General features: G+C 40.4%; 1 protein-coding gene across 1 annotated transcript in view; it reads left to right on the top strand.

Annotated features, from left to right (window-relative positions):
- The first annotated feature begins 9,695 nt into the window (after positions 1–9,695).
- Positions 9,696–11,855, top strand: part of LOC110533809 (chromatin remodeler ATRX) — a 46,303-nt gene continuing 44,143 nt past the window's right edge. Inside the window, exon 1 of the mRNA XM_021618336.3 lies at positions 9,696–9,906. Coding sequence (XP_021474011.2) covers positions 9,887–9,906 — 20 coding nt within the window. The 5' untranslated portion in view covers positions 9,696–9,886. The remainder of the gene's footprint in view (positions 9,907–11,855) is intronic.

Below are 11,855 nucleotides of genomic sequence, written 5' to 3'. Positions count from 1 at the left end.
GGTCCTGTATTTGGCTCCATCCATCTTCCCTTCAATTTTAACCATCTTCCCTGTCCCTGCTGAAGAAAAGCAGGCCCAAACCATGATGCTGCCACCACCATGTTTGACAGTGGGGATGGTGTGTTCAGGGTGATGAGCTGTGTTGCTTTTACGCCAAACATAACGTTTTGCATTGTTGCCAAAAAGTTCAATTTTGGTTTCATCTGACCAGAGCACCTTCTTCCACATGTTTGGTGTGTCTCCCAGGTGGCTTGTGGCAAACTTTAAACAACACTTTTTATGGATATCTTTAAGAAATGGCTTTCTTCTTGCCACTCTTTCATAAAGGCGCATTTATATGGAGACTTGATTACACACAGGTGGATTGTATTTATCATCATTAGTCATTTAGGTCAACATTGGATCATTCAGAGATCCTCACTGAACTTCTGGAGAGAGTTTGCTGCACTGAAAGTAAAGGGGCTGAATAATTTTGCACGCCCAATTTTTCCGTTTTTGATTTGTTAAAAAAGTTTGAAATATCCAATAAATGTCGTTCCACTTCATGATTGTGTCCCACTTGTTGTTGATTCTTCACAAAAAAATACAGTTTTATATCTTTATGTTTGAAGCCTGAAATGTGTAAAAAGGTCGCAAAGTTCAAGGGGGCCGAATACTTTCGCAAGGCACTGTAAATCACCTTGTCCTAGAGCGGTTATCAAAACGTCACACCAGGGTAAGCCTTTGAGCAGAAAATGTGTCAGACAAAGCAAGAGCTGATGCTGGAGCATTTTGTGGGGCTTTCAAGGCAACTGGGAACTCTGAAAAATACGAGGTCAAATCATGACGTCAGTGATCTTTAGGTCGAAAAGTTGGTGCCCTAGAAAGAGTCAGAGATTTCCGAGTTCCCAGTTGTTAACTCAGCATCAAACGGCAACGGAAGGAAGACTTCATCAGCGTGTCACACACCACTTTGTAATGAGCTGGAGGCAGTACTCATTTTGAAAACATATAATTAATTGTTTGAAACCTGAACGTTTGAATACATATTATGAGGCATGTCTTACCTTGCTTCACAGTAGTCTATTAGAACTCCTCTCTTTCTAAATTTCTAACAGTTATTTTAATCTCTGTCACATGAAACTGCTCTCATGTGCAGTGCCCTTTTGACAATGCTGTTTTCCTGCTAATTACATTACAGAACGAATATTCGGGCATAGCCTACTGCCTTGTGTGCATTGCTGCGCTTATGTGAAAAAATTATAGTTTATCAACATTTAAAGCTAAACGTTCTGATCTGTTGCATCAGACTCATTGCTTTTTAATTTTTTTTTATGTAGCATAGGTTGTACGAATTTGGGATCTATCGCCCGACAACTGTCCCAGAGTCGGTTTGGAATAGGCTAGTTCTTTCTCGACAAGCTGACCAATAAAATAGGTAGCCTAAACTTTTCTTCTATAATAGATTGATATAGGCTAATGATTTTGCTGTTTGTTACTCATCTTATTGGCTGATGAAAATGAAGTGTGGGCAGTTATTCTAACATGTTTAAAGTGCACATCAGAATTCAGTAAGCAGATCATTGCATCCTCGACTTGCATGTTCTGTTAATATGAATTACCATATTCTAAATGTGATTTTTGTCATTCTTAGCACCGTGGATGGATGCACTAATCAGGTTACGCACCCAATGCATAGGGGTCCGGTAAATTTCTCAAATGTCTGGTAAATTAAAATGTTGCTGCTCAAATGTCCGGCGCCACATTTTCCTAATTGAAACCCTGCTACCAAGTGGGAAACTCAGGATCCGACGTCCGCCTAAGTTAGCAAGTCTGACATTTTTTCAGTTTCCGACATGAAGTGGACTCGGCATCAATCTAACCATCATGGCGTTCCGACCCCAGAGCAGCTCACTGTAAACAAGCGTAATGGTAGGGTCCAGATGTTCTGGCAAGTGAATGGCAGTCTGCCCATCACATAGAAGTCATGTTCCCCTGCTCAGGCCAGGCAAGGCCCTGGGCAAAGATGGTGGATAGATTAAGATAGTTCACTCATGCGGTTTATCTTTTTTTTTTATGGTAAATTCCGGTCTACTTAAATGGGTGAGTCTCCCATAGACGCCAAAGCAATCGAGGGGTTGGTTGTTTAGCAACAAAATCGATGCCTTCACAACTATGGGTCAAACATACGGGGTTGGCTTAGATTGTTGACAACATGTAAACTATACTTCATCGCCAATGTTTATTGAAAACATAAATACATTTGCACAATGAGCAATTGTCTCTCAAATACATAATTACAGTTGTTGGTTAATTGTCAGTTGTTTATGTGTGCAGAGAGTCCCTGGTTCGCGCCCGGGTTGGGGCGAGGAGAGGGACGGAAGCTATACTCTCACACCGCCAGAAACAGACCCTCGAGCATCATTGATTCGGACTCGGGGATGGGGCTTCATACGGGCGGAGCTCTTCCCGAGTCCGGGAGATTCATATTACTCTGGGTTCCGGCTAATGGTACTTGGGCCGAGTCAACTTCAGCATATCTGTCTGTCCCGTTTAATTTTTCAGAAGTAGGCCATATGAGGTTTTTATTTGGAAGGTGATTGAAGAATAAAAAAACGAATTAATGTAATAATTTCACCTCTAAAATCAAAAATTGGTCCCATTAGGCTATTAGATTGAGAAGGACCCTAGAGAATCTATGCTATAAATTAATTAGATTTTACTACATATTTTTTTTGGAACCCCACTCACACTAATTCTATTCATTTCAGTGCTTTGGCCATTCTTGGCTTAATATAATAATATTAGCGATATTTAGGCATATGCTGGTGGTTATGTTAATTAAAAGACGATTTGGGACAGATGATCCACGATAAACAGCACATCTCAGTGTCATAGGCCTATTTTTCTAAGGTAGACCTATCTATAAACAACGATACATCATAACAAAATACACCATATGAGTGGCCTAATGTAATTTGGACCTTCTAAACTGATACAAATGGTTGTATTATCGGGGCTTTATTTCGGCAAATTTTTTGCAAATTTAAGTTAAAACTGTAACTCGGCCACCACTATGCTTGAAAATGTGTTGTATTTGATTTGCCCCAAACATAACACTTGTATCAGGACAAAAGTGAATTGCTTTGCCACATTTATTTGCAGTATTATTATCAATCACATTTATTTACATCAGCCGATGTCACAAAGTGCTGTATAGAAACCCAGCATAAAACCCCAAACAGCAAGCAATGCAGAAGTAGAAATACAGTGGATAGGAAAAACTCCCTAAGAAAGGCTGAAACGTAGGAAGAAACCTAGAGAGGAAGCAGGCTCTGAGGGGTGGCCAGTCCTCTCTGGCTGTGCCAGGTTGATATTATAACAGTACATGGCCAAGATGTTCAAACGTTCATCGATGACCAGCAGGGTCACATAATAATAATAATCCCAGTGGTTGTAGAGGATGCAACAGGTCAGCACCTCAGGAGTAAATGTCCATTGGTTTTTCATAGCCAAGCATTCAGAGTTAGAGACAGCAGGTGCAGTAGAGAGAGAGTTTGCCTTGTTGCAAACAGGATGCATGTTTTGTAATATTTTTATTCTATACAGGCTTCCTTCTTTTCACTCTGTCAATTAGGTTAGTATTGTGGAGTAACTACAATGTTGTTGATCCATCCTCAGTTTTCTTCTATCACAGACATCAATCTCTAACTGTTTTAAAGTCACCATTGGTCTCATGGTGAAATCCCTGAGCAGTTTCCTTCCTCTCCAGCAACTGAGTTAGGAAGGATGCCTGTATCTTTGTTGTGACTGGGTGTATTGGTACACCATCCAACGTGAAATTAATAACTTCACCATGCTCAAAGGGATATTCATTGTCTGCTTTTTTATTTTTACCCATCTAACAATATGTTCCCTTCTTTGCATGGCATTGGAAAACCTCACTGGTCTTTGTAGTCGAATCTGTGTTTGAAATTCACTGCTCAACTGAGGGACCTTACAGATAATTGTATGTGTTTGGTACAGAGACGAGGTAGTCATTAAAAAATCATGTTAATAAACACTTATTGCACACAGTGTGAGTTCCTGCAACTTATGTGACTTGTTAAGCACATTTTTACTCCTGAATTTACCATAAGGGGTTGATTACTTATTGACTCAAGACGTTTCAGCTTTTTATTTTTTTTATAAAAAAAAATTATAATAAAACATAATTCCACTTTTATATTATGGGATATTGTGTGTATAGGCCAGTGACAAAAAATATAAATGTAATGAATTTTAATACAGATTTAACACAGTAAAATAGGTAAACACTCCCACTAGTACATCACAGTGAACTTTGAGTGATTTTAATCAAGGCATTCATTCATGCAGACATGTGATGTTAACCATCCAATTTTACTGTGTTAAAATGAAAATGATAGTCCATCAAATAGCACTGTAATATAAAGTAAACTAGTGTTTTTCCTATTTTGTAGCTGGCATGTGACAATGGATTAGTGATCTACTAGTGGCAAACGTGTGACCAATTGTTTAACATCCATTTTTACTGTTTTAAAATTGAATTATGTTCCCTCAAAGTTCACTGTAATATACTGTAAACAAGTGTTTTTCCAATGTTGAAGCTGTCCTAGTATGGGCATGTTATACTGAATCAATAAGGCAGGAGGAGGTGTGATATATGGCAAATATACCAAGGCCAAGGGCTGTTCTTATTCACGACGCAATTCGGAGTGCCTGAACGCAGCCCTTACCGTGGCATATTGACCACATATCACAAACCCCCAAAGTGCCTTATTGCTATTCTAAACTGGTTGCCATTGTAATTAGATCAGTAAAAACGAATGTTTTTTCACACCCATGGTATACGGTCTGAAATACCATGACTGTCAGCCAATCAGCATTCAGGGCTCGAACCATCCAGTTTATAATTTGCAATGTTAATGACAATGGATTAGTGATGATCTAGTGGCAGACGTGACAAAATGTTTACCATCCATTTGTACTGTTTTCGAATGTAATTGAAATCACTGAAAGTTCATTATAATGTACAGTAAACTAGTGTTTTTCCAATGTTTTAGCTGGCATAATATGAGCATGTTATGCTTTGCATTAAAAATGACAATGGAATAGTGATCTACTCGTGGCAGACACAGGGATTTGGAACCAAAATTATTTTCCAATCGTTTCGTTCTAAACAGAACCATTATTGTTTTTGTTCCATTCCACTGTTCCAGCAAAATAATGTTCTGAACCGGTTCGAAACCCCCCAAAAATATCAGTTTATATTGTTTCTTTCTGTTCCTTTTTAAACCTCTGAAATATATTCTTTGACATTTAGCTCAATATTAAATTACTTCACCAATCAGTGCAGATAAAGCAGCTTGCTGTGGAGCGGGTAACCAATTTAATCTGTATAGGAAAGTCATTAAGAACAAATTGTATTTTGCAGTAACTGCATGGTTTAATCATAATGAAAGACAAACAATTTTGAGGGTGAGGAGAGAGCGAGTGAGAATGGGGGAAGCTTGAGTTGAAGTACTGGACATCTTGTTATGACATGCATTATTTGAATTAGGCCCCAAAAATTATACCTACGGAGGAGCAGCTTCTATGGAGGAACTTTTAACGTCTATGAGCTTCCGAGTTGGTTTAACGTTGGACTAGAGAAAACGTTAGCGAGCTAACAAGCTTGTGTTCAGAGTAGCGCTAAAAAAAAAAAAAGCTGTCTTACTAATAAATCCAATGTGAACCGCGATAACTATAGGATCCTTAACTTGCATTGAAAAAGTAAATCCATTCTTCTGTAATCTCTTCTTTTTGTCTTAGTGGGAAAGGGCAATGTGGAGTGCAATTGAGATTGTGTCATCTGTGGATCTGTTGGGTTGGTGTGCTAAAGATTGTGTTGTGAGCCATGACCAGCCTTTCAAAGCTTTTCATGGCCACAAATGTGAGTGCAAGGGGGCGATAGTCATTTAGACAGATTATCATGGCGTTTTCGGGCACAGGGGCTATGGTGGCCTGCTTGAAACATGTAGGTATTACAGACTGGGTCAGAGAGATGTTGAAAATGTCAGTGAAGACACTTGACATCTGGTCACCCCATGCTCTGAGTACGCTTCCTGGTAATCAGTTTTACACTGCAGCCTTTTGAATGTTACCTGTTTAAAGGTCTATGGAGAGTGTGATCACACAGTCATCCGGAACCGCTGGTGAACTCATGCATAGTTCACCAGCTGAACTATGAAGGTATTCAATCAATCAAATGTATTTATAAAGCCCTTTTTACATCAGCAGATGTCAAAGTGTTATACAGAAGCCCAGCCTAAAACACCAAACAATGCAGATGTAGAAGCACGGTGGCTAGGAAAAAGTCCCCAGGAAGGCAGGAACCTAGGAAAAAACCAGGCTCTGAGGGGTGGCCAGTCCTATTCTGGCTGTGCCAGATGGAGATTATAAGAGTACATGGCCATTTAAGGCCAAATTGTTCTTCAAGATGTTCAATTGTTCTTAGCTGACCAGCAGGGTCAAATAACAATCAGTGGTTGTAGAGGGTGCAACAGGTCAGTACCTCAGGAGTAAATGTCAGTTGGCTTTCCATGGCCAAGCATTCAGAGGTCGAGACAGCAGGTGCGGGAGAGAGAAAGAGTCAAAAACAGCAGGTCCGGAACAAGATAGCACATCCGGTGAAGAGGTCAGGATTCCATAGCCACAGGCAGAACAGTTAAACTGGAGCAGCAGCACGACCAGGTGGACTGGGGACAGCCAGGAGTCATCAGTCCAGGTAGTCCTGAGGCATGATCCTAGGGCTCAGGTCCTCCGGGAAGGAGGGAAAGCGGGAGAGCGAGAGAATTAGAGGGAGCATACTTAAATTTACAAAGGACACCAGATAAGACAGGACAATTACACCAGTTAACAGATTTTAGCTCATCTGGTAGGCTCCCGTCACTGGACAGATCGCAGCTGGTTTTCCCTTTGTAATCCGTAATAGTTTGCAAGCCCTGCCACATCCGACGAGTGTCAGAGCCGGTGTAGTAGGATTTGATCTTTGTCCTGTATTGACCAGGTCTAACCTTTAGCTCAGTGTGGATGTTACCTGTAATCCATGGCTTCTGGTTGGGATATGTACATATGGTCACTGTAGGGACAATGTCATCGATGCACTTATTAATGAAGCCGATGACTGATGTGGTAAACTCCTCAATGCCATCTGATGAATTCTGGAACATATTCCAGTCTGTGCTAGCAAAACGGTCCAGTAGCTTAGCATCTGATTCTTGAGCACGTCACTGGTACTTCCTGATAAGAGTTTTTGCTTGGAAGCAGGAATCAGGAGGATAGCATTATGGTCAGATTTGCCAAATGGAGGGCGAGATTTTTATGCGTCTCTGTGTGTGGAGTAAAAGTGATCTAGAGTTTTTTTTGCCTCTAGTTCACAGGTGTCATGCTGGTAGAAATGAGGTTAAACGTTTCAGTTTTCCTGCATTAATGTCACCGGACAAAAGTAACCTGTTGGTTATCATTTTCTTGTTTGCTAATGGCAATATCACAGCTATTTGAATGCAGTCTTAGTGCCAGCATCGGTTTGTGGTGGTAAATGGACAGCTACAAAAAATATAAACTCTCTTGGTAAAGAGTGTGGTTTCAACTTATGAGGTATTCTAACAGGCGAGAAAACCTCAAGACTTGTTAATATTAGAGATTGCGCACCAGTTTTTGTTAACAAAGAGACACACACCACCTCTGAGCTTCTCCGATGCAGCCGTTCTGTCCTGTTGATATATAGGAAAACCATCTAAATGAACATTTACCATGTCTTTGTTCAGCCAAGACTCTGAGAAACATAGGATATTACAGCTCATCACATCAATAGGATAGTCTCGAACCGAGCTCATGCAGTTTATTCTCCAGTGGTTGCACAGGTGACATGCCAATAGATCGAAGCATAGAGGCGATTTATCCACTCTTCAACATGGTCTTTTCAGGTATCCCGCACACCAGCCTATATAGGCCCGTCTCATCCATCCTTCATCGAGTGTCGGGATTTGGGCCTGGTCTACAATAATCAATATGTCTCAGACTCATTGAATTAGACCTCTTTGTCCAAATGGAGGTCATTGATAGCTGTTCTGATGTCCAGAACTCTTTTCAGTCATAGGAAACGATGGCAGAAACAGGAAAAAGTCTCTGCACACTTCCAGTCAGATGCAAATGTTTTTAATTATAGCTGAGCTTTCGGTCAGTCGACCTTCATCAGAGCATATCTCCACAAACAATAGCGGGACAGATAAGGCCACAGTGAGCCAGAGGTAATTGCAGACACCTGTGGTAATCTAAAGTACCCAAAAGGGCCACAAGGTGTCATAATATCAGATACAGGATAAAATAGAACTTGTTATAGATGTATTTCTACTAGAACAAAAACACATGTACACAGGGAATGTGGTTAGTATAATTAATCCATACTCTCAAAGATAGCAATAAAGGTGAAAAACTACATAAAAAAGAAAGAAAAGGAAAACATATACAGCACTATATACATATGCAGAACCAGGAGAAATCTAGAAAACAACCAGATAACGGTAAAGGTAACCTGTCAGGGAAGTATCGGGCCACTAGGGCTGTCATGAATACAGGACATCATAATAGCAGGGAGTGTGTTAAGCTGAAATGATGTAAAGATTATGTACAAAAAGGTTAAGATCAGCCCAATACAAAAACACAGAAACCAGGCCCTGATCATGTGCAAGTTAATACATTTACATACACAAGCCCACCCCCTTACCAAGATGAACAGTCGTTGGTCTATTATAATCAAATGTTGTGGGCCAATAGTTCCATCCCAACTGAAATTCCCTTTAAAGGTAGTTTAGTAATTGGTAGCTTGGAAGACGATATTTTCAGAGTAGCTTCCCCAGTGCTAACCACTGCTCCTATAGGGTTATCCCACTTGGGGCACAGGTTGTTATTTGTTCCACTACCTACCCTCTTCATTCAGGAGAGTGTGGCTGTGGCCACAAACACCATCCTACTTATGATACCAGTGCAGTGAACAAAGACTGTGCACTGCCTCTTTCAGGTATTGAACTTGGGTCTCCCAGTCCCAGTCAATGACGTTTTAAGTAACCTTACATTTTCCAGGACATAGCCATGTCTTATATGGGCAGAAAGCCTAAATTCTTGTTAATCTAACTGAAGTGTCCAATTTACAGTAGCTATTTCAGTGAAAAAATACCATGCTATTGTTTGAGGAGAGTGCATAACAACAAAAACTTTTATCGTGGCTGGTTTGATACATTCACCTCTGAAAGTAAATAATGTACTTACATTCAGTGATCTTGCTCTGATTTGTCACCCTGAGGGTCCCAGAGATAAAATGTAGCATAGTTTTGTTTGATAAAATCAATTTTTATATTCAAATGTAGGAACTGGGTTCTACAGTTTGAACCCCTGCTGTGTAGATTTGGGTGTCATTTTAGTCGAAAATTGAAAAAAGGTCCGATCCTTATTAACCCACTTAGGGGATATGGTAAGGATGACCCAAGGGTCTTTACAATAACAATGTGGCTCCCAGGCGTTGTGACTGTGAGATCATCTGCGCAACTCGAGTAGCCTACTATAAAAAGATGTCCAGGAAGCGGCCAAATTAACATTTGAACTCAAAATGACTGCAGCTCCGACCACACAGGACAGTCTGGAACGCGCCCATTCTCAGATTTGCGCAGTCGCAATGATGAAAGCATTCGAGAAACACCGCCATTATTGCGTAGCTAGTCTGACTATTGCATTGTGTTAGCGACCTAAACAAAAGTTACCTGCAATAATGAGGGCAATTGTGAAATTTTGTGGGAGTAAGCCCATATAGTGCGCGCCGTTTGCATAAGGTGCCGTTGACCAGCTCAAGATGTCCGCAGAGATGCTCAGGTAACAAACATATCGACCGTTCAGCAAGCTACTGTAGCTAGTAGGGCAAGCCGTAGATGGCTAACCGTAACCTAGCTAGCTTATTTGCTGCCTGCTAGCTTCCTAAAGCACTCAGTCCTCACATTCAAGCTACAAGTCCGACTTGAACTTCTGACATTTACATCATTACATACATCAAGATATACCTAGTTATGTTTGCCCAACGTTATTGTATGATATTTATCTAGCTAGGGAACAAGCTTTACTGCTAGCTAACTAGCTATACATTAGTTGAATGACGTACATTAACGTTAGCTAACGAGCTAGATAGCTAATTGGTTTGTCAATGATCTGAGCGCGGTTTCCCAAAAGCATCTTAAGGCTAAGTTCAACGTTAGGAAAATATATGGTGAATTTAGTCTTAAGATACCTTTGGGAAAACAGGCCCTGTTGTTTTTTTTTAGGGTAGCTCTCAGAAAAAAACCTTAGGGTTTAAATGCAATTTCAAATATAAGTTACAGTTCATATAAGGAAATCAGTATGGTGAGTGAAATTTATTAGGCCCTGGATTTCACAGGGCAGGGATGGAAATCATGGGCTGGCGTGGTTGCACGTTGTCTGAGGTTGAGTCTGGGTGGATGTACTGCCAAATTCTTTTGGAGTTAAGTTGGAGGTGGCATATGGTAGAGAACTTAACATTCTAATCTCTAGCAACAGTTCTGTTGGACATTCCTGCAGTCAGCATGCCAATTGCACGCTCCCTCAAAGCATGGGGCGTCTGTGGCGTTTTGACAAAACTGCACATTTTAGTGCCCTTTTAGTCCCCAGCACAAGGTGCACCAGTGTATTGATTATGTTTAAACAGCTATTTGATATGCCACACCTGTTAGATGGACGGAGTATCTTGGCAGAGGAGAAATGCAACCTAGCAGGAATGTAAACTAATTTGTGCACAGAAAGAAAGAAATAAGCTGTGTATGGAACATTTCTGGGATCTTTAATTTCAGCAGATAAAACATGGGACCAACACTTTACATGTTTATTTTTGTTCAGTATACAATTCTGACACTGTTTTAACATTTAGAAAAGCCAATCATCGCTTGCAAAACGATTTTTGAAAATACATAATAGCCCTTTCATATCAGCCAGAAAGAAACTTTCACATAAAAATATACACTTACCGTTGCAGATTTGTACAGATCATATGCTGTGTGCCTCCAGTTGTAGAACTACACTTCCTCCCCAGTAACTTACACACGGGTGTTCGAGCAGATAGCTAATTGGCACAGGTGATCGCCTCTGTGTACCTTCTGTAATCAAGGGCTGTAACATGGACATTAGTCTGGTTAATCAAGCTGTAATACACAATTCATTGGTATATCGCCTGAAGCTAATGCTTGCAACATCATGTAACTGTTCCTTACCAGCCAGAATGATTAATAAAATGAAATTCAAACTTAACCTGTTGTGCATGCTCAGACATGTCACCCACTGAGCATGTTTGGGATGCTCTGGATCGAATAGTACGACAGCGTGTTCAATATCCAGCAACTTTGCACAGCCATTGAAGAGGAGTGGGACAACATTCCACAATCAACAGCCTGATCAACTCTATGCGAAGGAGATGTCGCTCTAATGAGGCAAATGGTGGTCATACCAGATACTGACTGGTTTTCTGATCCACTCCCCTACCTTTGATTTTAAGGTATCTATTCCCAGTCATGTGAAATCTGTAGATTAGGGCCTAATGAATTCATTTAAATTGACTAGTTTCCTTATATGAACTGTAAACAGTAACAGTAAAATCACTGAAATTGTTGCATGTTGTGTTGATATTTTTGCTCAGTGTAATTAAAATGATATAAATATCAAAGCAAAAATTCAACCAATGCTAGAGCACCAGCCTCTGCCACATTGATACATTGTCGGTTAAATGGCCTAAATGAGCGCATGGAACTCCGAGATGGCCA

This window comes from Oncorhynchus mykiss, chromosome 10 (assembly GCF_057628025.1).
Source record: "Oncorhynchus mykiss isolate SJ-2025 chromosome 10, ASM5762802v1, whole genome shotgun sequence".
Taxonomy (NCBI): Eukaryota; Metazoa; Chordata; class Actinopteri; order Salmoniformes; family Salmonidae; genus Oncorhynchus; species Oncorhynchus mykiss.
The sequence above is the reverse complement of the archived record's forward strand: the minus strand, read 5'-3'. Positions and strand labels throughout refer to the sequence as shown.